The sequence below is a fragment of the Heterobasidion irregulare genome (genome assembly GCF_000320585.1).
Source record: "Heterobasidion irregulare TC 32-1 unplaced genomic scaffold scaffold_08, whole genome shotgun sequence".
NCBI classification, from domain to species: domain Eukaryota; kingdom Fungi; phylum Basidiomycota; class Agaricomycetes; order Russulales; family Bondarzewiaceae; genus Heterobasidion; species Heterobasidion irregulare.
Window position 1 is genome coordinate 611,314 of NW_009258204.1, and position 25,312 is coordinate 636,625.

The 25,312-nt window shown below is 51.7% G+C and overlaps 10 protein-coding genes across 10 annotated transcripts; 3 read left to right on the top strand and 7 right to left on the bottom strand.

Annotated features, from left to right (window-relative positions):
• Nucleotides 1-191: 191 nt before the first annotated feature.
• On the bottom strand, nucleotides 192-2,272 carry HETIRDRAFT_445713 (uncharacterized protein). The gene is made up of 7 exons (XM_009550753.1): nucleotides 1,796-2,272; nucleotides 1,522-1,737; nucleotides 1,272-1,466; nucleotides 1,011-1,205; nucleotides 744-944; nucleotides 530-691; nucleotides 192-475 (listed from the first exon to the last, which is right to left on the bottom strand). The coding sequence occupies exons 1-7, from the start codon at nucleotides 1,885-1,887 to the stop codon at nucleotides 352-354; spliced, it is 1,185 nt and encodes a 394-aa protein (XP_009549048.1). The 5' UTR covers nucleotides 1,888-2,272; the 3' UTR covers nucleotides 192-351.
• HETIRDRAFT_419973 (uncharacterized protein) lies at nucleotides 2,074-2,274 on the bottom strand (the record flags this gene model as incomplete). Its single annotated transcript, XM_009550754.1, has 1 exon — nucleotides 2,074-2,274. The coding sequence occupies one exon, from the start codon at nucleotides 2,272-2,274 to the stop codon at nucleotides 2,074-2,076; it is 201 nt and encodes a 66-aa protein (XP_009549049.1).
• Nucleotides 2,275-3,168: 894 nt separating this feature from the next.
• HETIRDRAFT_323601 (uncharacterized protein) lies at nucleotides 3,169-3,493 on the bottom strand (the record flags this gene model as incomplete). The annotated part of the gene is made up of 2 exons (XM_009550755.1): nucleotides 3,169-3,330; nucleotides 3,398-3,493. The coding sequence occupies 2 exons, from the start codon at nucleotides 3,491-3,493 to the stop codon at nucleotides 3,169-3,171; spliced, it is 258 nt and encodes an 85-aa protein (XP_009549050.1).
• Nucleotides 3,494-3,874: 381 nt separating this feature from the next.
• HETIRDRAFT_445714 (uncharacterized protein) lies at nucleotides 3,875-5,952 on the top strand. The gene is made up of 11 exons (XM_009550756.1): nucleotides 3,875-4,017; nucleotides 4,076-4,244; nucleotides 4,295-4,792; nucleotides 4,844-4,890; nucleotides 4,941-4,991; nucleotides 5,042-5,087; nucleotides 5,145-5,254; nucleotides 5,304-5,435; nucleotides 5,493-5,538; nucleotides 5,589-5,719; nucleotides 5,771-5,952. The coding sequence occupies exons 1-11, from the start codon at nucleotides 3,890-3,892 to the stop codon at nucleotides 5,847-5,849; spliced, it is 1,437 nt and encodes a 478-aa protein (XP_009549051.1). The 5' UTR covers nucleotides 3,875-3,889; the 3' UTR covers nucleotides 5,850-5,952.
• Nucleotides 5,953-6,598: 646 nt separating this feature from the next.
• On the bottom strand, nucleotides 6,599-9,226 carry HETIRDRAFT_50485 (uncharacterized protein; the record flags this gene model as incomplete). The annotated part of the gene is made up of 12 exons (XM_009550487.1): nucleotides 6,599-6,758; nucleotides 6,812-7,050; nucleotides 7,106-7,144; nucleotides 7,196-7,658; nucleotides 7,727-7,897; nucleotides 7,957-7,989; nucleotides 8,038-8,065; nucleotides 8,122-8,233; nucleotides 8,290-8,657; nucleotides 8,711-8,801; nucleotides 8,861-9,006; nucleotides 9,049-9,226. 12 exons carry the CDS (start codon nucleotides 9,224-9,226, stop codon nucleotides 6,599-6,601), a joined length of 2,028 nt encoding a protein of 675 aa, XP_009548782.1.
• Nucleotides 9,227-9,449: 223 nt separating this feature from the next.
• HETIRDRAFT_155914 (glycosyltransferase family 39 protein) lies at nucleotides 9,450-12,477 on the bottom strand (the record flags this gene model as incomplete). Its single annotated transcript, XM_009550757.1, has 10 exons — nucleotides 9,450-9,683; nucleotides 9,743-10,073; nucleotides 10,131-10,463; nucleotides 10,522-10,977; nucleotides 11,027-11,140; nucleotides 11,194-11,540; nucleotides 11,642-11,750; nucleotides 11,799-12,103; nucleotides 12,157-12,275; nucleotides 12,343-12,477. The coding sequence occupies 10 exons, from the start codon at nucleotides 12,475-12,477 to the stop codon at nucleotides 9,599-9,601; spliced, it is 2,334 nt and encodes a 777-aa protein (XP_009549052.1). The 3' UTR covers nucleotides 9,450-9,598.
• A 164-nt stretch (nucleotides 12,478-12,641) lies between these two features.
• HETIRDRAFT_155915 (uncharacterized protein) lies at nucleotides 12,642-14,683 on the top strand (the record flags this gene model as incomplete). Its single annotated transcript, XM_009550758.1, has 9 exons — nucleotides 12,642-12,842; nucleotides 12,898-13,008; nucleotides 13,067-13,143; nucleotides 13,232-13,325; nucleotides 13,371-13,524; nucleotides 13,581-13,704; nucleotides 13,755-13,967; nucleotides 14,025-14,132; nucleotides 14,191-14,683. 9 exons carry the CDS (start codon nucleotides 12,642-12,644, stop codon nucleotides 14,681-14,683), a joined length of 1,575 nt encoding a protein of 524 aa, XP_009549053.1.
• Nucleotides 14,631-17,792, bottom strand: HETIRDRAFT_478021 (uncharacterized protein; the record flags this gene model as incomplete). The annotated part of the gene is made up of 9 exons (XM_009550759.1): nucleotides 14,631-14,888; nucleotides 14,951-15,031; nucleotides 15,092-15,645; nucleotides 15,708-15,798; nucleotides 15,858-16,470; nucleotides 16,696-16,826; nucleotides 17,031-17,406; nucleotides 17,461-17,648; nucleotides 17,724-17,792. The coding sequence occupies 9 exons, from the start codon at nucleotides 17,790-17,792 to the stop codon at nucleotides 14,868-14,870; spliced, it is 2,124 nt and encodes a 707-aa protein (XP_009549054.1). The 3' UTR covers nucleotides 14,631-14,867.
• A 199-nt stretch (nucleotides 17,793-17,991) lies between these two features.
• Nucleotides 17,992-21,975, top strand: HETIRDRAFT_386933 (uncharacterized protein; the record flags this gene model as incomplete). Its single annotated transcript, XM_009550760.1, has 20 exons — nucleotides 17,992-18,109; nucleotides 18,279-18,301; nucleotides 18,349-18,767; nucleotides 18,818-18,866; nucleotides 18,922-18,986; nucleotides 19,045-19,086; nucleotides 19,141-19,286; nucleotides 19,346-19,365; nucleotides 19,417-19,438; nucleotides 19,495-19,548; nucleotides 19,604-19,667; nucleotides 19,726-19,914; nucleotides 20,033-20,124; nucleotides 20,181-20,255; nucleotides 20,313-20,323; nucleotides 20,375-20,422; nucleotides 20,520-20,713; nucleotides 20,827-20,960; nucleotides 21,016-21,059; nucleotides 21,109-21,975. 20 exons carry the CDS (start codon nucleotides 17,992-17,994, stop codon nucleotides 21,838-21,840), a joined length of 2,541 nt encoding a protein of 846 aa, XP_009549055.1. The 3' UTR covers nucleotides 21,841-21,975.
• Nucleotides 21,976-22,255: 280 nt separating this feature from the next.
• Nucleotides 22,256-24,982, bottom strand: HETIRDRAFT_235764 (uncharacterized protein; the record flags this gene model as incomplete). The annotated part of the gene is made up of 5 exons (XM_009550761.1): nucleotides 22,256-22,769; nucleotides 22,824-23,174; nucleotides 23,233-23,513; nucleotides 23,581-24,628; nucleotides 24,702-24,982. Coding segments are annotated over 5 exons (2,475 nt in total), but the record flags the coding sequence as incomplete, so codon positions are not given.
• Nucleotides 24,983-25,312: the final 330 nt, after the last annotated feature.

Here is a 25,312-nt window from a genome sequence, read left to right on the forward strand (position 1 = left end):
GTTCGTTGAGTTCTTCCATATACGCGATGGGCGCTGTTCACTAAAACTATAAGCAGTCATAACCCAGTACTGACTGAAGGCCTTGAATATAATCAAAATCAGCATACAGTCACGCCCTGCCTCACCTCCATCGACAGACAACCTTTTCATCCATTGTCATTCATGACATTATTCATTTTCACTTACGCCATGGCAGACAAAAATGGGAACACGGTATTAGCCAATGCAGATTGTGTACAGTTAGAGTAAGACAAATCGTAAAGCCGCAATAAACACATCAACAAGACATCATAGATCCACCAGAGTCCCGCCAATAAATTAAATACATAACATTCGATCTGGTCATCACGTTTAATCGAGATCATTAAGAGAGCGTGTCTCGAGGAACGAGTTCAGAAGCTCGCGCTTCAGCTGAGTAGCAGCTACCTCCTGGTTGGCGCGGGCCTCGAGGATATCCAAGAATTCCCTCTTGGAGCTAATTCATAGTCGTGAGACATTATACTCATGAAAAATATGGAGTAATGCTTACTTATCGTCGTCGCCGAATATCTTGCTAAGGAGACCACCACCGACTAGAGAACCAATGCCGCCAAGAATGCCCTTCTTAGCAGCATCGCCAAGCCCACGGGCATCGATTTCTTCACTTGCACGAGCGACCATGTAATCAGCCAGCTCTCTCTTAGCAGAGGAACTAACAGAGACAATGATTAGATCACCCTCCATTGACCAGGCGTGAAACGTACCTGTCACTGCCGAAGATCTTGCTAATGATCCCTGTGCCGAGGATGCCACCAAGGCCACCGATGATACCTTTCTTTGCGGCGTCGCCCAAGCTGTCCCCCACGACCTTTGCGCCAGCTTTGGCCACTCCGCCAGCAGCAGCGCGCGCAGCGAGTTCTTCGTGCGAGCGAGCCTGGATGTACTCCAAGAACTCCCTTTTCGATCTGTATCAAATGTAGTCAGCAAAGGACGATCTCCGCATACTGAATCGAACACGAATAGATACGCACTTGTTATCGTCTCCGAATAGTTTTCCGAGGACGGTTCCGCCAACGAGACTACCAATGCCACCGAGGATCCCTTTCTTTGCGGCGTCGCCTAAGCTGTCACCGACAATTTTCGCGCCGACTGAGGCAATACTGGCACGCGCAGCAAGTTCTTCGTGCGAGCGAGCCTGGATGTACTCCAAGAACTCCCTTTTCGATCTGTATCAAATGTAGTCAGCAAAGGACGATCTCCGCATACTGAATCGAACACGAATAGATACGCACTTGTTATCGTCTCCGAATAGTTTTCCGAGGACGGTTCCGCCAACGAGACTACCAATGCCACCGAGGATCCCTTTCTTCGCGGCGTCGCCTAAGCTGTCACCGACAATTTTCGCGCCGACTGAGGCAATACTGGCACGAGCAGCCAAGTCCTGGTCCGCACGAGCCTCGAGGTACTCCAAAAACTCTCTCTTGGAACTGATGCACATCACGTTAGCACGACTAGTACCAGTGTGCTGAAAGAGATACATACTTTTCGTCGTTCCCGAAGATTTTCCCGAGGACAGTACCGCCGACGAGACTACCAATGCCGCCAAGAACACCTTTCTTGGCAGCGTCGCCCAAGCTGTCGCCAACGACCTTCTCGCCGACTTTAGCTACATCGCCGGCAACGACACCAGCCAAGCTACGGGCATCGAGAACCTTGATGTTCCCGATGAGATTGGCAATCTGGTCTTCGGTCAGAGCACTATATCATCGTGTGAGCGAAAACATCCGCAAAACGAAAGAGACGAGACATCACATACGTATGGGGCTCATGAGAGACTGTAGAGAATGCGAACGCGGGGGCAGCCTGGAGGGCAATGGCGGCAGCAACGAGAGCAGTGGAGGTACGCATTTTCAATGATTAAAGATTGGAAGGACGTGAGGATGATTAAAAATCGATAGTTATGTGTGTGTCGTTTGTCTTAAAAATAAAACGGAAATGCGGCTGAAAGAAGTGTCAAAACTCGAGGTAACCAGTACCGTTAGAATGAAAGTGATGAGCAAAGGCTGGAGAAACAATGTCCATCACTCATCCTTTTTATACCAGACGGCCCTCGGGTCTGGTTCCTAGCAGCGAGGTAACTAGACGGATCGGTGTAACCACCGGATGCATCGAGAGCTGGTGTCCGGCGGGTATTGCCAATGATTGATGTTGGTTGAGCATTGTTGAGCCTAAGGAGTGCCTAAGACTGCCTGAGGGACCGTTTGATGGGAAATCAGCACTGCTCAGATCGTACATAGAAACGAGAGGTGCAGGATGGCCCAGGATGGCCCGGTGTTGATCGGAAGGATGAATGACAACGATGGACCACCTGACAACATGGCGCTATCCCATCAAGTGCGGTGTTGAAACTGTTTGAAATGTGTCATAGACTCCGTTGGATCTACAAACCACTGTGATGCAGAGGCAGTATACAAACGTATATGAACCGGAGCTAGATGCCTCAGAAAAGTATAACAAGAAAATATGGCAGAAAAAACCATACGGAGCGAAACGCATGATTATTACGATGCCATAGCCAAGTACTTTGGGTCACTTATAATTGCAATCAAGCCGTTGCCAGGGATCCGTCCGAGATGCCTGAGGCAACATCATCCACTCATCATCCTCAGACGAAAGTGTTATGTTGTGTTATGAATTGAATCGGGGCCAGAGGCAACATTCCTGACTCCTTACACATGGATGCCTAGGGACCGAGTGATGCCAAGCGTGTTATCGTCAACCGTGCAATGGCGGAATATGAATATTTCAATGTTGATTTGTCCTGAGTACGCTTGAGTACGGCTGTCAGCGGTAATGATGCATGATGGAATGGACCCGTCGGTATGAGACACATTTTCTGACCTCTTCTGACTGTCGACGCACTCCCCGAGCGCCTTCGGCCCGATGATGGCTTCGATGCTTGGAAGGAAGATGTGTACAACCGTCTCGACAGAGAAAACGAACATAGTAAGCACAAGGGCACAAGCAGGTTGTTTATTTGAGAACGGCCGTACCAGGCCGTACCAGGCCTACGCAATGAGGATGATCATGTCGGGAGTCAGGAGCTGGGATGCACACTGTAAACGGGACGGATGAATACTCATTCCTGCTTCGGATCAAACATGGTCCTCCCGAGGAAGCAAGAAACGACTACACCGTTGGATTTGAGTTCAAAGATCCTTCGGTCAACCCAACACGCTGCACCCTCTCATAGATCTCCCGCTTCCGTTGTGAGTCCTCTAACTCTTCCTGTCTCTTCTTCATTTTCTGCTTTCGCCGCTCATCGTCTCTTAAAACGCCCTTATACATAGTCTGGATGCCGTTCATATGTTAAGAGAAATTCATGAGAGGACCAGGATGAGAGGACCAGGGGAATCACCTCGTGCTCCTGTTCCTGCTGGTAATGAACAGCCCATATTGTGAGGGTTGACACGAAGAGGGAGGCGAAAAGGGTTGCCTTGGCTGCTCGCGACATAGGCCAAGCCTTGTCTTTTCCAAACTGGCACAGGCAATACTGGTCTGTGCTAGCTCAGCGTCGGGGAGAAATGGGGCAGAACAGAGAGCTCCTTCGGCGCCCTGTCATCGTCAGAGTCGGTGACTGCCGAGCCCTAACCTTATACTACTCGGTGTATGTGGGACCTTCGTTTGAGTGATCCATTTTTTTGTAAGTTGTATGGACTTGTAGAAGATGAGATATGGGAGCATTGAATATTCAATGCTACTCATTTGGGTGCCGAATCCTTTCCATGTGCGACACCCCGATGGTAGATCGGGCATGAAGCGTGAGCGCGTTGTTGATGCTTGATGACGCGTCAAATCAATGCCCCAAGTCAGAACTGGCCTCGTACGACTTGGACTCAACCACCTCATCATGTCTGCCGGCTCGTCAGCGACGTCTAATGGTCAGTTGCGCAATCGAAATGGTGATGCGCAACCCGCCAAGATCACTCCCACTGACGAGGGTAAGAAAGCCGACGAGCTCCTGGACAAACATGACACGTAACTATTCTTTTGCATCGGGATGTTTCAATAGGCTGACTGAACGTTCTACTTATAGTTTTGAGTTCGGAGGTCCTTGGGGTGTCACAGCCATGATGGTCGGGTTTCCCATGCTGATGTACTACCTATGGATCTGCCTCTGGTTTTATGACGGGCAACTTGTCTTCCCCAAGTCAGTTGATGGGATCCACCCATTCCTTCACGAGATGTGGACCCATGTTCGAGACGTGAGCCCATGAATCTGAAGATTCAGACAGCGTGCTCAATTGATGTGCAGGATGCCAACCCCAACGTGTATGCCTGGAAAGTCTATAGCGGACTTATTTTCTACCAGCTCTTTTTGGCTTGGGTCATGCCCGGATACCAGCAAGAGGGCCTTCCAGTCCCTTCGCTCGGATACAAGACTCTCATGTACAACTGCAATGCCCTTTGGTCCATTTATGCTACCATGATAACGGCTGCTGCTCTTCACTACTATCACATATTCCGCCTGACCGAAATCATCGACAACTATGGCCACATTATGACTGTGGCAATGATTTGGGGCTTCGCTGTATCTTTTGGCACGTACTTCTGGGCCGTTGCAAGGGGAGAGCAGATGAGGATGTCTGGGAACTTCATATATGATGTGTTCATGGGTGCCGCACTCAATCCCCGTATTGGCCCAATTGACCTAAAGATGTGGGCCGAGGTTCGTATTCCTTGGGTTATAGTCTTTTTCCTGGCTATTTCCGGCGCGTGTAAGCAGTACGAGCAATACGGTTACGTCACTCCTGTGCGTTCATTGTTCTATGTTCAAGGCATCTGTGCTCATGCGCGATCGTAGAACATGGCCTTCATGTGTCTGGCTACTTGGTTTTACCTTAACGCATGGTAAGCCTTGGGAATCTGTTCAATGTCTACTCATGCTCATTGGCGTACAGTGGTAAGGGCGAGGAGTGTATTCCTCAGACCTGGGACATGTACCACGAAAAGTAGTTATGCCTACCAGCATCTGCTTCTCATGTGCTGACCGACTCGACAGATGGGGATTTATGGTCATCTTTTGGAACTTTGCTGGCGTCCCTTTCGTATGCGTATATTCCTCTTGTTGCTCATATTGACCCTACTGACATCGGCCCTCCCAGACCTACGTCTACTCTGTCGTCTATATGGCTTCACATGATCCCTCAAAATACCAATTCTCCACTCCGGTGTACGTTGCCCTGTATTCGACTCTTTGCACGGCATACTATATGTAAGGTTAAAGTTTTCATTACTAGTATTGTGTCTTATTTCGGTTATAGATGGGATACAGCCATGTCTCAGAAGAGTCGCTTCAAAATGCAAACGCAGGGTAATTTCAAGTATCGGTGGACGTTCCCTCAACTCCCGTGGGGTACAATCGAAAATCCTGAATATATCCAGACGGCCCATGGGTGTGTCGCCTTCGATAGGCCCCCAGCATAGTAGCATCTGACTTATATCTTGAATAGAAACCGCCTGCTCATCAGTGGATGGTGGCGATACTCCCGCAAGCCTGTGAGTTTATCCGCTTGATGCCATCTACTCGTCCTAATTGATCTGTGCAGAATTACGTGGCAGATTGGGTTCAGAGCTTCACTTGGGGACTCGTCGTCGGTAATGCCTCTCCCATCCCATACTTCTACTCTGTGTTCTTCATCACTGTGCTCGTGCATCGTTGTGGCCGTGACTTCGAGAGGTACGTCTGTTGCCTGTACCTGCGCCTTGACTACTTGTTGAACTTTTACAGATGCGCAAAGAAGTATGGCAAGGATTGGGAGCGGTACTGCGCGATCGTCAAGTACAAGTTTATTCCTGGAATCTATTGATTGCTACAGATACTCGAATACCTTGATAACCACTGCCTGTTTGCTACCCATCACTCTACATTATGGGTGTCTTCATGAAGACAGCAATTCATCAGATTATATCAAGACATGGACAGGCACAACCGGAGAGAGGTGGGAACATTGAGAGGTACGCAATAAGATGTAGGAAAATAGATTCTCAAAAGCGGTACTTGTTCTCCGCTGTTGACCTGTTACAGAAAACACATTTTCTGTGTGAAGCTGCCCCATCGCTGTGGTAGAGGTGTCTAAATTGTTAGCATCGACACTCGTCGGTGATTAAGCTGTGCTTGTGAGAAGTTTGACGACGCCTGCGATGCCGTACGCACTCGTACGCAGCATTATCCCTCGTAGTCCTTCCTAGACACATGTTTGCTACCACAGAATGGCATGTCCTTGTAAACTGCATGCACCGGATGTAAACAAGTTTTTGGTGAAGCGTTGTCAGCCGGCATGAACGTATTTCTCTACGTATTCTAGATGTCATTAGTGAGGACAGAGAATATGTATTGGAAGAAAAACGCGCACTGTAAGGACGATTGACCTCCTGAAGCTATCTCGGTTCTCACGGGTGTCACTCAGATCGATGTGCGTTAGTAGCAGCTACAAGAAATGCCATGAATTGCGAGTCCAATAATGGGGAAGAAGTCGTTACGCGTGACTCGTCATAAGTAGAAATGGATTAATAAGAGTAAATTACGGTGGTTGTGGAGACATGGGAGACCCCAAGATCATTCCAACGGCATACTTTCGACTGCTTCAACGAGGGACGCCCAGTCGGCTGCGACGCCTTCCGCGTATTCCTGCTCTTCGCCCGCGAACGTCTGGACTAGATGAGTCAGCAGCGTGTTCTCGCGGTTGTGCAGCACGACACGGAGCTCGTGCCACATACTATGAGTTTTCAGTAGGTTGTCGGTAGGAAAATAAAGTAAAATAAGACGCACCAGGCACGGATGAACATCCGTCTATTCAGCTGTGCAGCGATAGTCGCCTTGTCCTTCTCGACAATCCCAGCCAGTTTATCTGCCTCATCTTGCCAGCCTTCTTTCTTAACCGCATGGACGCCTTCGAGCTTCAAAGATGTTTTCTCTACCCGCTTCTTCAGCCGCTCGACCTGGTCTACCGATAGTCGGTCATGTCGAATGAAGAGGTCGCGCATGCCAATGTACAGGTCTCGTTGACTCTGCAAAAAGTGAATATATTATATAAGTGTCAAGGTCTAGAGGTGTGGAACTCACTTTGAGGCCTTCCAAAGTCGTGTACAAGAGCCGTTGTGTCTGTCCACTGTGTTGAGTTAAGAATCGCAATGAGAAGCGAAAACAACGTACCCGCTGTTCTAAAATATCTGCCTGTCGCTGCGTGTGTTCTGATATCTTCCTGACCCCTTGCTTGACACCCTCTGAAAGCTCACAATCTTCTCCTCTCCAACACTGCCCATTTACTTCGACTAAAGCTTTCAGAGTATTTGTTAATCGTGACAAGTCAGCCTGCATCCCAGAGGCAGGACCCGCGGAAGGTGCACCCCCGGCGCCAACACCAGAGGGAAAAGTAGCAAATATTGAGCCGCCAGATGTAAGTGAAACAGCAGATAAAGAGGGGTCACGGGAATCGGTGGAATCGAGGAAAGGAGAGGAGAAGAGGGGGAACGCGAAGTGAGTCGGTAGATATGTGCGCCGGAGGGCTGGAGGAGTTCGTACCGCTTCTGCCTCGCGCTTCCTGATGATACGTTCTACAAGAATCCCTATCTTCTGCCATGCTTCGATCAAAGGGCTTATCTTGCCCCGCACGTTGCTGCCACGAGAACAAAATTAGGAATTAAGAATAGTGACGGACGAGTAAATGATAGATCTGAAACAAACCCAAGCTTATCTTCCAGATCGCTGGGAATGGACATCTCCTCGACACGATCGACACGTTTGCTCGTAGACTCTTCCTCTAATGAAATGGAGGAATATTTGCGCCATTGTTCGAAAGACGGTTCGGCGAGAAAGACCGCAAGTAGCCCATCGTCTTTGATCACGGGGTGGTTGCTGCAAATTCCATGACTTGAGACCCACGGTTCGCTGTCTAAGAGCGGAAGGGAGCTCACATTACAAAGGTAAGGAATCTTTGAAGTCCTTTTCTGCAACGTATGTCAGTAACCTGATAATGAACAGGAAGATTTTTATACCTTCGCTGTTCCAAGAAGTTCTCATCCGCTGAAACCAAGTGTAAGAATGAAGAGGCATATAACGAAGGTTGGTTGAGAACTTACGACCAATTCGTTTGGGAGGCAGTTGGGGTATCAAACGGAAGGGATAGCGGTGTATGAGGCAATCCCACAAGACGGTGAATTCTGAGTATCTGCGAGATACCGGCGGACCACGCTGTGTATATGATCCTGAGCACACCAAACCTTTGAAGGGGAGATAGAAATGCTCACATCTGTGAGAACCTCATATACAATATATCGATTGAGGATGAAGCCCTGCTGACCCAGGAATTTGACCGTGACATTTTCCTGCTTCCTCCACCAGTCTTTGGGCATCCCTGTCCCCGATACGCTGGATGGCATGCCGTTCGCCACACTCCCCTGAGCCGCGTCTATCGCCCCGGTCCCGCTAGGCGCAAACCGCGAATTCCAAGGGTCATCCGAGGAGTACGCAGGAGCAGGGGCTCGAGCAGTGACATCGATGTTTGATTTGTTATATACGAAAGCTGAAGGGGCTGCAGTCAAGGCAGAGAGGTCGAGACTTGGCTCAGGGAGATCATTCTGCTGGGCCAGTGCAGCAACTTGTTCGACGCTGACATCTGTGACATGTCTCTTTAGTGATGCAGGATACCGAAGACAATGTGAACAATACCTTTGCCAGATTGTGCTAGTGCAACCAACGCTAGAGCGACGAAAAATTCGAGTTTAGAGACACGGGGTCGTGTGCTGACGAGGTTGACAATCTGCAAAGCGCGCGTGCATGTGAACATCCATTGAAAATCCCCCCCAAACCAACACGCACCTTGTCAATAATCCCTGCTGGAAGCCCTGATGTCCCTAACACGCGTGACAGAGAGTTCACAGATGTCTCGCCAGAATTGGTAGGGTCGACGATGCTGAACGACTGATGGTATATCGAGGGCACAGTGGCGTCTGCTACACACAAGACTCAACGTCAACGCGACCGGTTATGAGGTTCGACAAACACACCGATGGCAGATGTAAAGATCGATGTCACTGCAGGCGGCGACGGACTGGGTGCAGCACTCCAAGGGTCGAGTCCGTCGTACACTGAGACTGCAAGGGGGTTCTCGTCTACGAAGCTGCCACCGAAGTTGGTTGATGAAGACACGCCATAAGCTTGCGTCGGCCTGGGTGCGTTGAACATCGTCGACCGTGATTAGAGGTCGAGGCAGACAGTGGGCAGTAGCTCAGTGTCGAGACGTCGGCCGTTGAGAGTTGAGGCCGTTGAGAGTTGAGGCCGTTGAGGGAGCGCGTAGGTAACAAACCATTCACGCGTGCGCATGTGTAGACCAGGCTTCCATTGACAGATGCTTACTACTAAGCACTTAATATTGGTACATGTCGAGATGGCGCATATCCTTCATCTTAAAGCCACAGAACTGGGTATGTATTAGGAGCTAAAGCGCTAACCATTCGCGAGACGACAACAGGCATTCGATATGAGATTACATTTTGAGAGAAAGCAGATCAACATCTAGTCCAAAGGCATATCTTCGACTCGACCTCCAGGATCAAGTCAGGCTTCCGCTGTCACTTTCGCAGCAAAATGCAAGGTCCAAGAGGAGAGCAAACGCTTTGCGTTCACTGTCTCTCCGTCCAACCTGCACGCGCAGTACAAATCAGAATCATCGGCCCATCCGTTAGACTAGGAAGCACTCACCCTGGTGTACCATAGGTCAATGGGGCTATATAGACTAGAGCGACAATCATCAATGCTGAGAAACCTGCAACGACGATCGGAGTCTTGATTCCGAGGTCCGCCCATTGTCGCTCCTTCCTTTCGGTGAACGGCCCACGGATCGAAACTGGATAATTGATGGTCTCCGACAGAAGGAAGTTGAGCACTGCACCTGCAACGAGGGCAGATGCAAGGTGTGAGGGAAGATAGTGGTGAATGAAAAGTTGACGGTTCATTAGGAAGAATGGGAAGTAATGCATGAACCAGATGAGCATAAAGAATCCAGCTGAAGACCAGAGGCGGTTGCGAACAGCTAGCCAGCAAACTATTAGATGGACTATATAGATGTAGACACCAAATGTGAGCTCACGGGTAGGCATAACTTCAATTCCTCTTCTGCGTGCGAGTAGATCTCCGCCAAGAATGCCGATGTATATAGACAATGCAATCGCACATGTCCACCAACCAACGATGTTCCCAATGAGATATATCTGCTTTTGCTCTGTGCTTTCCGTCCAGAAGCTGATACCGCTCAACAAAAACGGCCAGTTGATTGGGCTACTGGCGTAGGGATGCGAAGCGGTCAGTCCAGCGTTATGTTGCAGCATCAACATCTGCAGCTCCACGAATTTCTTGAAGAAGTTCATCTTCTTAGGCTCTTTGTTGTGAACTTCGCCCGTTCGGTGCAAAAGGTCCTCTGGGTCTGCATTTTCCCATCACCACTTAGTAAACAACACTCATCATAGACTAAAATGACTGACCCTGTGAGGCGACAATCTCGTCAACGTACCAAATAGCCGTCTTCTCCAGCGGATTCTTGGCCCCGTTCACTTCCTGCTGCATGAATGCCCACTCGGGTAACTGTTCCCTATGTGTCCAAAGCGATACCTTGGTGGGCAGATGGATCAGCCTGAAGTGTCCACTCTTGCTCTTCCATGCCTCGCCCTCATGTCCACCAGTAAGGGCCAGATGAAAAAGGGTGTCGTTGTATCTAGAATGGTCGTCCTTAGGCCACGTCGTAACTTCTTGGTTTGTAGGCATCAAAGGAGATGCAACATCGTGAGTGAGTAAAACAGTTCCTGTACTAATGTGCAGGAGCTGAATAACATCGTCGTGGCGCACGATCCTCCCGCGGCCAGTATCAGGAAGGGCCTTGGTGGGGATAATCGCCCATTGGTTGTTGTCGTCAGCATGTCCGTACCCTGTTACCTGTTGGCCTATGCGATTGTCAGTATCGTCTGTGACTGTTTCAAAATGCTTGCGTACCTTGGCTGCTGATACGACCATCATCATATCTCAGTGGGTAGCGTTCAAGGTGCGAGTGTAAGAAAACTTTCGTTTCCTTGTGTCGTATAGTGATGGTGTCGAAGTAACGAATTTCTGTTTCCCATACACGTTAAGGGTAATACCGATGCAATGGTCTGCCTACATACCTTGGCTGTTTAAAAGAAGTTCATTCCCACTCAGAGTTTCTTGGAATGCAGGACTCATGAATGTGTCGCCAGTGCCCGAATGCGTGAGAATAGCAAAGTGCACGTAGAAGAATGAGAGATAAACAATGAGAGGTACGACGATCAAGCCAACGGCGCGGGCAGCAAAGTGTTGCCAAAAGTAATCCATTTTGGGGTTCTTCTTGACATCGAGGATATCCCATAGGTCAACAAGAACTGCAGCACCAATTGCAGTTACCGTGAGAATGCCGTTGACTTTGGAGCCCCATGTACAAGCCATGAAAACTCCTGTCGCAACCAGCCAGCCCCACCACTGGGGAGTGAAATAGCTATAATAACGTTAGCATCAGTCCGATATCATACTTGGAAGTCTATTCTGTTGTCACCCCAGAAAGGTCGTGGTGCACGGACAACGAAAGAATGAACGCACTGGTATCGGAGCTTCCGAAAGCGAACATAAGAGTAGATGGTCAATGACATGAAGAAGATGAGCGTTGCGTCCAATAGAATCAGTCGAGATTGTGCGATGTGTGCGTTGTCTATAAAAAGACATTAGGACATAGAGATACATCGGAAGTAAAGCTCACCAAACAGGATAATGATGGCTGAGAACGCGGCAATTATAGTGGAGTATCCGCTCTCCTTCATGATGGCATATACAACTGGGACAGTAAGGCTACCCAGAATAGCTGGGAGCGCGCGCATTCCAACATAAGGCACGTGGTTTTCAGTATAGCTGTCGCCAATGTTCTCGAATGTGAAGTGCCCATCGAAACCAACAAACCACCCGGCGAGTGCGAAGAGAAGCTTGGCGAAAGGAGGGTGTACGTCGAAGTAGTATTCTCTGAGGAGGTAGTATGATGCAAATTTGCCAAAGTGCACTTCGTCGAACCTAAAGAAATTGGTTGTGACATTAAATTAGCATGAGGAAAGGCTCACACTCACACTACCTGATCAGGGTGGTTGATTCGGTAGAAGCGCAGAGCAAATGCGAGAGCGGTAAGCACCCCGACAGTTATCGCGCTCGCTTTAGGACTCTCGAGTGTCTTGTCCAAAGGATTGCGCTGATTTGTTTCCGAAGGAGGCAGTGAAGCGTGAGCGCCTTCACGCTGGAACAAAAAGGACACATACACGTATGGGCGTCTTCGAACCCTCAACTATATATTCATCTTCATCAGGGTCACCAGAAAAGACTGCGGATGAGACACGTCCTTGTGGTTTGCGATTTCGGAGACTGCTTGGTGGAACGACTGGGACGCCAGCCATGACGGTGGAAGAGAGGAAGATGAGACAGATCCGAACTGAACTTGCCAGCGTACAAGGCGCTGCGGCACGTGTCTCATTGTTTGGATCAGAGGCTCTTGCCAAACAACCGTCCGCCTTTCCATGCGTAATAATTGACACATTCTGTGTTTCCCAACAGCTGCAAAATGCCAGAACTCACGCTCGATACACTGGTCGACGATGGAAACTATTTGGGCTCTGAACGCGCGAGGATCGAGAACAAAGTCATCCTCGATGAATTGGAGCGCAAGAAGAAGGCTAGGAGCATGGCCGTCCCAACCGATGACAATCGGGTAAAAGCGCGCCTGCGAGAGATTGGAGAGCCTATCACATTATTCGGTGAACGAGTATGTGCTTCTAAATGCCTGTACACGGATCACCCCTCATACCTCTTCATCATAGGCTGCAGATCGACGTGACCGTTTGATCTATGTACTGTCTCAAATTAATGCTGCACGAGGGGATGACGCCATGCAAGTGGACGAGGAGTCTTCAGATGACAGTGAAGAAGAGGTTAGAATCAAGGCCTATATTCTACCTCTCATATTCACTCAAGGCTGCGGCACGCCAGGTAGAAGAATTCTACTCACCGGGCTCACTTGAGTTGTTGGAATCACGGCGGAGATTGGCCGAGTTCTCTCTCCCTAGGTTGGGCTTTCGCTATTACCCTGCTATGATGGTGAACTAAGAAAGGTGCTTACTGCTTTGTTATTTTTTCGTCTGTTTCTCTGTGCAGAGCTCAAAAGCGAATCGCTCAGCAGCGGTTAGACAGCAAGATACCTCTTGGTCGGATTATAGACATCCGAAAACATGTGTTCGCAGATGTCAAGGTAATATTTTTCCGTGTCCAACGAACTTCAACTCACATTATGCAGAGCTTCTCAAATCTTGGCTCTCAAATTGGCGATGAACGCCCTATATCACTTGTGCGCTTCTCACCAAATAGCGAGATCCTCGCCACAGCCAGTTGGTCAGGATCTCTTAAGTTGTGGAATACTCCAGCATGTACACCGATACGGACATTGCGAGGCCAGTGCGGTCATCTATGACGAGCTCAGCGACGCCTAACTTATCATATTTTCCAGGGCACAGTGATCGCGTAGGTGGTGTAGCATGGCATCCTAGAGCCACCCTATCTCAAAGTGCAGATGCAGTCAATCTCGTAAGTGGTGCTGGGGATACGTGCGTCAACTTTTGGTCACTCAACAGGTTCGTTGCCTCCTCGTCGCTCGCACGTCAAGATCTGATTGTCTCTCAAGCGAGACACCATTATCAGTCATGAAAGGTCACCAAGATCGGATATGTCGTGTCGCTTTTCATCCTTCCGGTGACTACGTAGCCAGCGCTAGTTTCGACACAACATGGCGGCTATGGGATGTAGCGACCTCGAAAGAGCTGCTGCTCCAGGAAGGACATTCGAAGGAGGTATATACAGTGGAGTTTCAAGATGATGGTGCTTTAGTTGCTTCTGCGTGCGTAAAAAATACATTCCAGCCATTGAATATATGTTCATTTTGTTTTTTCCATAGTGGGTTGGATGCAATTGGACGTGTGTGGGACCTGCGAACAGGGCGCACAGCAATGGTTCTAGATGGCCACGTCCAAGGCATACTTTCTCTTAGTTTCTCACCCAATGGGCACGTAATTCTCTTTCCTATCTCCGCCCATTGCTACTTATTAGATATGACACATTAGCTACCAAATCGCTACCGGCGCATCGGACGACACGATTCGAATATGGGACATGCGTTCGCTCAATGCCCTGTATACGATACCCGCACATTTGAACAACGTATCCGACGTCCGCTTCTTCCGCTCCGACGGCACCCTACCTCTACACATCGCTTCTCAGGCCTCGCCCACTCCAGATGTCTCGATGGACAGCGCCGATACTTCCGATGTTAAAGAGGAATCTGTGACTCCTGCACCGACACCAGCCCCGAATGCAACACAAGACAAGGCCGCGTTGACCCAAGAATGGCAATACCGCTCTGGCTTGTATTTGGCCAGCGCAGGATATGACGGTGTTGTCAAACTTTGGAGTGCGGACGATTGGCAGCTTCTTGCTACTTTGCAGACGGATGGCAGCAAAGTGATGTCTGTCGATCTCTCAAGCGATGCGAAGCTGCTTGCTTCAGGAACGTATAATCGGAACTTTCAATTGTTTTCGCCAGAGAGCGCGTTGTAGTAAGTAGCTGCTCTCGAGCTAACTCTAGAATGCCCCAAACATCAGCATCGTTGTGTGCACCAGTATATATGATGATATCATGGAATTCAAAGAAACCATGGCGTTCCTCAGTCCAGCGTTAATAATACAAGCGAACAGCGAAAGTCTGAGCTTGGAGCAAATGCGAGGATGCGAAGAACGAAAGCTAGATTACACCATCCCGAACCTGCGCATCGCGGAAACCGCATAAGCTGGTGAGCACAAATATGGGTAAAGAAGCCACTTTACTTTCTGCATAAACCCGGATACACGACCGATGTCCACAAATTGGGTCTCACTCTCTACAGCAATGACAAGGTCGTCAAGCATCTAAAACAAAGCAGCGGTGTTCTAGCGTGTGTCGACGAACACTATTCTGGAGTTGCTCACCTCTTCAACCTTGTCGACGGGTACGTTCGTGCACAAAGCGACGATCTTCTTACACTGGAATTCTCTCTCCGCACTCGCACCGTGTAGACTTTTCAGTCGTTCCTCCATCAACTTCTCCATCCGTACGTGCCACATCTTCAGTCGCCTCAGCCTGATCAGACTCGCCATGCTATCAGACAACGGTATTGTTGGCTCTACGTCCAGATTGAACGATACGTCGACCAAGCCGCCAAGTCCAGCCATGGTCGAGTTCTGTCCACGCCATTGGAACGCGGGACCCGCGGACTGCTTCGCATCGTTGCCGTTGAGATCTGTGCGTCCCGTCCAGTCGAATCGGTCTTCGTCTGCAAGTGCTTGTTGAACATTGCGAATACGCTGGTTGATCTGGTCAAGTTCGCCGCAGCGGACTTGCCAAACCTGGATCAGCTTGCGTTGCTCAGAAAGCTGGCGGGTCGCCGCCCGCAAGTGTGCTTGTGTAACGTCTAGAGCATCCTGCTTGCTCTTCACCTCGGCAGAGAATTCGGTACTTAGGGTTTGAATCATTGCCGTCATGTCTGGAGCACAGCATAGGGTTCTTCAATTCAGTTTACATTAGCGATCACGTACAGTCACGTACCAGCAATTACATCCTGGCTCTTTTGCACAGGCACAGACGGCCCAGATCGTAAAGACGATATGAGATCTTCCACGCGCGGCCCCCCCAATTCCTGAAAATACAAACCCATAAGTGTTTCGTCACATGTAGCCATTACTGAATAGGTCAGACCTCATTCTCGACCCCAAAATCGCCTGGCCGCAAGCCGAGCTTATTTGGAAGAATCCTGTTAGCACCGACGTCTAGGAGCGTTCGTACCAGACTGCGGTTCCCAACTCGGGCGGCAATATTCAATGCCGTATCTCCGTGCTCATCCTGCAGATCGACGATAGATCTGAAGTCACCATCAAGCTTATTCACAATACACACGAAGATCTGGTCCAGATAGTAACGCGCGACGACGGCTCTGTTTTTGACGCCAGCGAGCGCCATGACATGATGGAGGACGGACTTGCGTGAGGTATCCAGTGTATGGATGGACGATTGCAGTGTCTCGACCAAAGAAGCGAAGGACTGCTGGTTGAAATTCTCTAAAGCAAGGCAGGCCCTGATCAGCGGTGTCTCCCCGTTATAGTTCCCTCTATGGATATCAGCTCCGCTGTCAATCAGAGCAGCGACCGTCCTCAGTCGCCCCAAGCTAGCTGCGACATGAAGAGCGGTGTGACCGAGGTCATCTAACACGACATCAACACCAACATGGTTGTCCAGAGGAATCTCTCGTAGCAAGTCCAGGACAGTGTTAGGATCGTCTTGCTGACAGATGGCCGTCAAAATGGAAGCGCGTCTAAAGTCCTTAAGAGGAGCAGTGATATCCATGCTCCTTGGCCCCACGGGTTTGGAAGCAAAGCGGTTTGTATGGTCACCCGGTTCAGTCACGCTATCGGGTTGCTGTCTACTCAGCATCTGCAATACGCCATCGTGATGATTGATCCCATTGGTCGGTTGTGGGGTTGATGTCTGCGCACGAGATGCTGGACGTGTGGATGGTATGGTTGGAATTGTCTGTGACTGAGATTGCGACTGAACTGAGACAGGTATTTGTGGCTGAGTACCTGTCCGTTGAATAGTTTGTATCTGTTCAAGATGGGGAGGCTCTGTGCGAGCGCGTTTAGCGGGGGAAGGGCCGTCTTCGCCATTAAGCTGCATAACGGGCGCGGCTGAGGAAGGACGAATGAAATCTGTCATCTGTATGTCTGGAGAGGCAGCCAACGCCGGAAGAGCTGGTTGTGACCCCGGTCGGGTCCCAACAAGAATGTTATACATATCTTGCGGGTCCTGCATATCCCCTTCAGTGGCGGATCGCGTACGTTTCATGGATTGAAAGGCTGTTGGAGCTGGCGCGACACCTGGTCGTAGCGCGGGTGATTGAGGGTGCATTCCTCCCGGTGAAGGATACGTAGCAAGGTGAGATTGGTGTAAGGAGGAGGAAGAAGGCGTGAAAAGGCCTTGAGCACGACCTTGGTTTAAGAGGCGGAGAGCCGAACCAGGCATGATAGGAGCTGACGGAAGGGATGTTGGTAAGAAGCCCCCAGCATTCCCAAGACTCGAAAAAGACGACGAAGCGGAGAGGGGTGCAGGAGATCCTGTACCACCGGGATGCGGTAAAGTCCCAGGGAGAGAGCCCATGGCGGCTGAACTAGGCATGAAATCAAACAAAGGCGCGAGGAGATGCGCGACGCCATACTGGACGGCAATGTCGCGGCCTCTATCGAGGGGGATCCTGGAGCAGTCTCATAAAAATAATGTATGCAAGTTTTCTGTGGATGAAGTCTACCATGTTCCTTGATATTTTCCATAGCCGCCCTGCACGATCTCATGTTTCCCAGGTAGAATCTCCTTCTCTAAGATCTTGGTGCGGCGGCCCTTATCAACGCCAGCGACCTTAAGAATTTGTGTTGCATTGACGTAGGAGTCGGCTCGTCTCCTCATAACAGCAATACCTCGAACCATACACTCGTACACCTAACGTACACGCGACGCGACCGCGTTTCGTATGAGACTGAGTCATCAAGTGCAGAGAGATGGACCTGCCTGAACAGACGAATAGACGGCATTGTATATTTTGACGGGGGCGGGTGGCCCGACAACGCGTGGTGCAGCTTGCATGAAGCCGGAATGCTGACGGAGGACGACAAGGAGCGGCACAGCTGCCAGCCTCCGACGCGTGATACAGTGGCGACGCGTGAGTGCGGAGTTCCAACGGCGTAGACGTCGGTCAGAACGGCCAGCCGCTTCATATTGCCCGCCATCCTTGCGCCCCCAACGGCTTCACCCTCTCAACGTATATGACAATACCCCCTCAATCATGTCTTTGGCTCAAAGAGAACATGAGCCTCTGCTTCGCCCGGAGGATATCGACTCCACCGCGGTTTATCCCATCATACATATGATCAGAGCGGTAAGGAGTATTTTGTCGAGAAGTAGTATCTAAGTAGCCAACCGACTCAACCGATTTTCAGGATATCATGGTACATCTCACCTGTCTTCTCCTCAAATGTGGATATTAAACTTGGCGCACATTGCTCCCAGCACTTCATTGGTGCGTGAAGCACAACTCTGGTTCTTGCGATTGGAATTCACGTTGCGATTCAGACACGCCGCTGACTTACGAGGCTGTCAGTGATACTTCATGTTCCTCCTTCTTCAACTGACCTTCATTTAGCTGACTTCTCCTGATCTAACCTACACTCTCATCCACCCCCTCGCAGAGAAGTACATCAACTTGCAGCGGGCTGGTAACATGTCCATTGTGTTCTGTCTCCTCCTCAACCGCGTACACTTTGTTCGCGACAAGGGTCTCACAACTGCTAGTCTCTCGCGCACTCGCGCTAGCCTCTGCGAGATTTTGGCTATCCGTAGTATGAGAGACTATGGTGACCATTTACTCGACCTGGCTCTTGTCGCGACGACTAGTTGGCCTGTTTACGCTGGTGCTGACCCGGACGTGCTTGCGAGAGCACAAGAAGACAATGATAATCTAGAGGACCGAGTTGGCAATGCCATCGAAATGGCTATTCTCAGCAAAGCCAAGGGCTTCATCAAAAGCACACCATGTCAAAAGGTCATTGACGCCATCTGGAGGTTCGTGGTCTCGGTTTTTTTCTGCCAGCTATACACCAATACGCTTTCAGTGGCAAATGTGTCTATCAGGCTGACAGTAGTCATTCGATTCTCTCGGATGTATGTTTTTGTTCTTGCAAGTCTCGTTCTCCTGTTCATGAATCATCGTGTATAGACGTACAAGCGTAATCCCATACACTTTTACAACCCTCACAAAGCTCCACTCTTGGATCATTACCGGTTCGTGGCAGTGTCCTCGACAAGAATACGCCAGTGATAGGAGTTGATTATCATTCAGTCTGAAAGTTCCTGCTGTCCGTTCTGTGTTAGAATACATCAAGTATGTAGCTCTATCTTGTTATATTTGATCGATCGCTGACCACCAACGGACCAGCTTCTTAGGCTTGTTTATATTTTTCATCTTAGCTATTGAACTTAATGAACTCGATCGACTCAATATATGGGAGGTGATCTTTATGATCTACTCACTTGGGTTTTCCTTGGAGAAAGTTGCCGCTATGCAGGAGCATGGTATAAAAGGTTTCGTGTTGAGACTTTGCACTCCTCATTCTAGTCCTAATACAAGATGTCAAATGCAGTGTACTTTACAGGAACTTGGGTTAGTGGCATGGTCAAATTCTCCCAGTGTTTTGCTTGAATGTGTTTACAGAATGGTTTCGATGTGGCCTTTGGTCAGGAAATAGCATGCCTCTCTTGAAATCTCGTCTGAACCTCACATCTCACACAGTCACAATATACTGGACATATGCGATTCTCCGTATCTACGGAATTTCACATCCCAGTGAGGCTTTCGATCCCTTGGCCTCATTGCCTCCACGTTTTCATGCCATTGCTAGGTGTCTGGGCCCGCGAAACAGGCATTGACTGTCTAGCGTTGATTGCGTGTCTAATGTTCCCGCGGTATGCTTCTATTGCTGCGTTGACTGATTGAAAACAATCTTTTTTACAACATCTACAGGCTAGCTTTTGTGACCCTCAAGAACAACCTCATGGTGTTAGCTCTGCGTGCCATGTTCGTCCAGTTCGCCGCGTTGATGTTAATCGCTGCATTCTGTTTCGGCGGGTTCTTGTACGCGCTTTGGACGTACGTTGATCGCTCAGTTGCACACACCCGTTTTTGTGCTGAGAATCCTGTTTCTCAGATTGAGTAGAAATGAAGCAGGGTAGGATTACTTTCTCTCGCGTCCCCATTAGCACCATTGAATCCAAACCGTCTTAGATACACTGCGAGGTACATCGCTCCCCATAACATGCAATGTCTACAGGTTCTCACTCGGACGTGGTTTACTTAGCCAAATAGCCTGGTGGATGCTCGACTTGTGGTTTGGGCTCGATGCCAGCGGGTTTGAGAAAGCATGTGAGTGGCTTGACCAATCTCTGATAACTCTGCAGGCTCATACTCTGCTTCGATAGCTGAGTTTAACAAAGTTTTCGGCCCTCTTCTGATGGTAGCCTACGCATGTCTGAGTAACACATTGTTACTGACCGGTAAGAACAAACGCTTACCAATTGATGAAAACTGATGTCCGAGCTTTTCTTGACTAGTTCTTGTCTCGGTGAGTCCTTGTAGACGGTTTCAGCCGAGTAACATCTCTGACGCGATCTAGATTCTTTCTCATACATTTTCAACGATCAATGATGACGCTGCAGCTGAGGTTCACTCAATTTTATGAGCTTTATACCTTGCTAGGCGCTCACCATTACGAACTTCACTCCAGGTAATGTTTCGACGTGCTGTTTCAACCATCGAAGGGTGCGTTTCGGCGAAGCCCTTTCGATTACATGATTGAATCCCAAACATATAGAGTAAAAGCCGATTCCTTGTTTTCCTATCAACCACCTATCAACCTCTTTGCTCTGTGCGTCATGTTACCGGCCAGCTACCTATTGTCTCCTCGTTGGTTCCACAAAGTGAGCGCTTCCTTCTCTCCGATCCGAGACGAACTGTCTCAACTCGGGATTATTTTAGGTGAACGTGTTCATGATAAGGCCGGTCTCCTGCGTGCTGAACTCAAAACCGTGGCATTGATAACGTTTATTTTTTGTGCAGAGTAACCAGCTTTCCTGTTCTTCTCAGCATCGCATTTTACGAACGACAAGCGAGGAAACGTGGGACTGTGGGGATTGGCGAGACCATGATGGCTATGACAGAAAAGTTTTTTGAGACATTGCCTCGCCAATTCAAGAGATTCAGTAAGACTCACTGCAGCAGTAACCTCGTTCGCTTCTCATTGCCATCTTTTTAAAGCCATTTTCGACGGTTTGGCTGGTGGCGATGCCGATATCGATGCTGTGGGTTCACCCTTTGTTCGACTTGATTGTCACATTGAGGACTTTGCAGATATTCGAGCTAGAAGACGAGTTAGACAGTGCGCTTGACTCGCACGAACATGGTGTCGCACTACCTATGGGCCGGCAGCGGACGATGTCCACAGCCCAATCCCGTCGTCCAAGCGGACACGAGCCGCGTCGCTCCAGTGGCAACGGGCCTCGCTCCCCTCCGCCATTTCCGCGTCAACCCCCCTCTCCGCAGAAAGACGGCCGACAGCAGTCGGACGCCGTGCCTCTCCCTCCCCGACAACGCGTCAACTCCGTACTCAATCGCGGCGCCGAAATGGCACACAATTTCGCCAGCCCGTTGGCGCAGATCTTCCAGCCTCTCGTTCTTGATATGGGCGACGACATGGCCGAAGACGAGCAGCCCCAGGACATGCGCGACGCCATCAGCTATGGACCGGCAACCCGCCGGCGTCTCACCTCCATAGCCAGACGCCCGACCGCGGTTGAGCAACACAGCAGCCCTCATCCACCGCCCGCGACGGCCCTGCGCCGCTTCCCAACCGCAGCTGCGGCGCGTCCACAAAGCCCCTCCTTCGGCACACCGATCTCAGAAAGCCCAGACCAGCATGCCGATACGGGCTCGCCATCGGAGACCGCCGGGCAAGCCGAGGAGAAAGAGTCTACTCTGGGTAATATGAAGTGGATGAAGCGATTGGACGAAATGGATGCGAGGCAGAAACGCATGGAGGAGATGTTGTTGAGGATCGTGAAGGGCCTGAATCCGAAGGCTTGAATGGCTTGTTTGTTCGGCTCCCTCTTGAATCTCGATCTTGATCGATGCACCCTACTCTGTGCACTAAGTTACAGTTTTCAGATAGTGTACGAGTACACAGTTCATATGCGTGCATATACGTGCTGTCGACGCGACAATCATCGTGTGCGTTGATTCGGGGTTTAACCAGGCTTCATTTTCATTCAGGCATGAGACGAGTCACATATTTCTAACAGCGAGGCGCAACTACACGTCGATTCGCACAAACATCAGAATAGAGGCACCGGACGCGGGCATCAGATACCGAATCGCAATGTACCACCCGTACAAATACACATACAAAAGAAAGAAAAAAAAAGAAAACGAGTAAGTTAATAGGTAGGACGCGAAGTTTTTTTCAATTCCAATACGACGGCGCCTCTCCTCTCCTCGAAAAGCGTTCTGGCGATCCTGATCCTACGCCACTCGAACCGCCACGTCCTCGCCCTCGCCTGGACCACCCGCTGTCAGAAGACCGTCGAAAGTCGTCGTTTCCCCTTCCACGGCCACCGCGGGCGCGGACGCGGGGTCCGCGGGGCCCGCGTTCGCTCTGGCCGCCTCGACCGTATGGCGCACCGGGTGGCGGATCACCGTACTGTTCTTGTCGGGGGTGATATGGGCCAGGGTTGAAGGACGGCGGGGGAGGCCCGAGGCTGTTCGGAGGAGGCGCAGATGGATTCCCCGGGGAGTTGGAAGTAAGGAAGCCGGGGATGCTCTGGGGCCAAGGTTGATTTATCGGTTGCTGTGGGTAGGGGGGGAAGTGCGACGGGCCTGGTTGAGGACCAGGGGCAGGAGCAGGAGCGGGTGGGGGCGGGGCGAGGTTGACAGTTTTGCGCAGGGCTTCCATCATTAGCGAGATCTGCTCCGGCGTGAGCGAGGCGACTTCGGCTGCCAAAGTCGCCGGCTCGATGCTTTTCAAGGTCGGGAGGGGAGGTGCGGGGATGGCGGAAGATATCGCTGCTGACAGACTCGCGAGGCCCGGAATGGCGGGACTGGGAGCGTGGGGAAGGAACATCGGCTGTGTGTTGTAGGGAGGAGTGACCCTGGAGAGGGAGGGGAGAGAAAGAGGGAGGGAGAACGGCAATTGCACTGGTGGCGGCTGTTGACTGATCTGTGGTGGAGGTGGCGCAAGCTTGCCCCTGTTCAATACCCAGATGCCTACCATGCAGTCTGTGCTCCGCTCTCTTGGCAGCCGGAGGTGGTCCAGAAGTTCGACATACTCCGGTATGGGATGCGAGGCGAGCAAGGGGATGACGTAGAGCTCCTTTCCCCAGTCCTTTCCTCGTTGTCCCCACGGAAAGATGAGTCCATGCCGACTGCAAAAAAAAAGTGAATAAAGGGCGGCTCTCAGAATGCAAGCGAACATCCACGTACTCTTTATTGATGAGGAACTCGCCGAGCAGCTTGAACCCGTTGTGGTCCGCGTCCGAGCTCGGCGTGAACGCCACAGCGATGTACTCCTTCAACGCGTTCATTCGCGAAGTGACCAGGTACTGCGCCGTATTCTGCACAGGAACGCGGCCTTCGATGCGGAGCGTCTCGGCGGGGAACAGCGTCCGCCACAGTGCAGAGCTCTGCTCGAGCGGCCTGCCACCGATCTGTCGTGCCAAGACGTGTGTCTCCTGAGGGATGGTCGAGTCCAAGGGCATGTTCAGCTGTTCGACAAAGCACGTTAGTACGCCGACACGATTTCAGACAGCACGGGGGAGGGAGCACACGTACCACGCCAGACCACACCTGCGGCAGTGCATCGAACACTTCTTGTGGCGTCGGCGCGACAGGCGCAGGCTTCTCGTCCTCGTCCTTCCCAAGGAACATATCAAAGTCCTGGTCCTGAGGCTCAGCCACGTCCTCCATCCCCTCGACGCTCCCCGGCCCGCCGTCCATCTGCACGTCCCCATCCCTGTGGGGCCCTCCAGCCTGCGACGCGTCCGGCTGCGGCGACGGCGTGAGCGGCCGGGCGGCCGGCTCTTCGGCCTTCGGCGCCGTCCACAGAGCGTTCAGGTCGAACGACGCGCGCGGAGGCATGTCTGGCATGCTCGCGGCGAACGGGGAGATTCCGGTCAATGTAGGTGCGGAGACAAGGCCAGGGACAGTCGCTGGCGGCGACCCCTCCGGGGTGCTCCGGGTTTGCGACGCGGTCGGTGTCGTACCCGACGGCCCGGCGGCGGCGTCCGCCAGCTCGTCGTCCATGTGTATGAGATCGTCCAGATTCAACTCGCCTTCGACGTGCGACTGCGAGAAATCAGGCTCCGCGGGGGAATAAAGCGGGTGCGCAGACATCCCACCCGATCCAGACCCGGGATGGTGGTGGTGGTGGTGTTGGTGGTGCTCGCTCGCCATCCCGTCAAGCGGGAGGGGCGGGGGAGCGCCCCACGTCGCCGATACCGGCGTGTGCACTACCGGGCTCTCTGGTGGGACCGATCCCGATGCCGTCCGCACGGGCGGGCGAGTGGACGGCAGGAGCGGCGGGAGGCCGACGTCGCGCGCGAGATCGACGCTCGAGCCGACGCCCGGATCGTCCACTTCGATGTCCTGCAGGCCCTTGTGCGTGATCTTGGCGCGCGGGAGCACCGCGCGTTGCAGGATCGAGTGCGCGAGCGACTCCTGCTCGGCCTGGCGGATACTCTGCTGCTCCTCTTCCGAGGCGAGGTCGTTGGAGGACATCGACGAGAGCTCCCTGGGCGAGAGGGTGCCGGAGGTGATCCGCTTGTGCAGCGGCACGCGGTTGGCGTGCGGCAAGTTGAACGTGAGCATGCGGAAGCGCTCCCTAGCAGCGACGACGAGCGAGGGTCAGTCATCCCGACGAAGAAAAGGAACAGACAAAGGCACGAAACACCCACTTGTACTTTCCCGCCGCGCTCGCCTTTCCAAACTTGTCGGGCTCCGCGTACGTCTCGAACACGCACCGCTCCAGCTCCGCCGCGTACGCGCGCGCGCGTTCCTCCACGAACGCCGTCTCCTCCTCGTCGAGCTCTTCCGGCGCCTTCTCGACGCCGCCCTCGACCACGGGGTGCCGCTTGAACACGGGAACGAGCACGTCCGCGAGCTTCCCGATGCAGTACTTGCGCGTTGCGTCTTCCCCGGGCGTCGTCGACTCGGATCGCGGCCGCTTCGACGGCGGCGGCGGCGGGTGCGGGCTGCCGGAAGCCCCGGACGGGCGACGCTTCAGCTGCTGGCTCGCGCTGCCCAGCGCGTGCGTGGCTGACGCGGAGCGCGGCGGTACCTGAACATAGGCCCTGGACACTTTGCTCGCGCGCCGCAGCCGGCTCGTCGGCGCGGCGGCCCCCTCCTGCTCTGATTCGGACGAGACGGAAAGGCGGCGGGTGGGCCTCTGCGTTCGCGCGGGTGCGGGGGTGGCGCAGGGGTGGATTGCGATTCGAAGCAGAGGGCGCGTGAGCGAACGGGCTCTGGGCCGGCGCGGAGAGCGGGGGGCGGGGACGGGACGACGTAC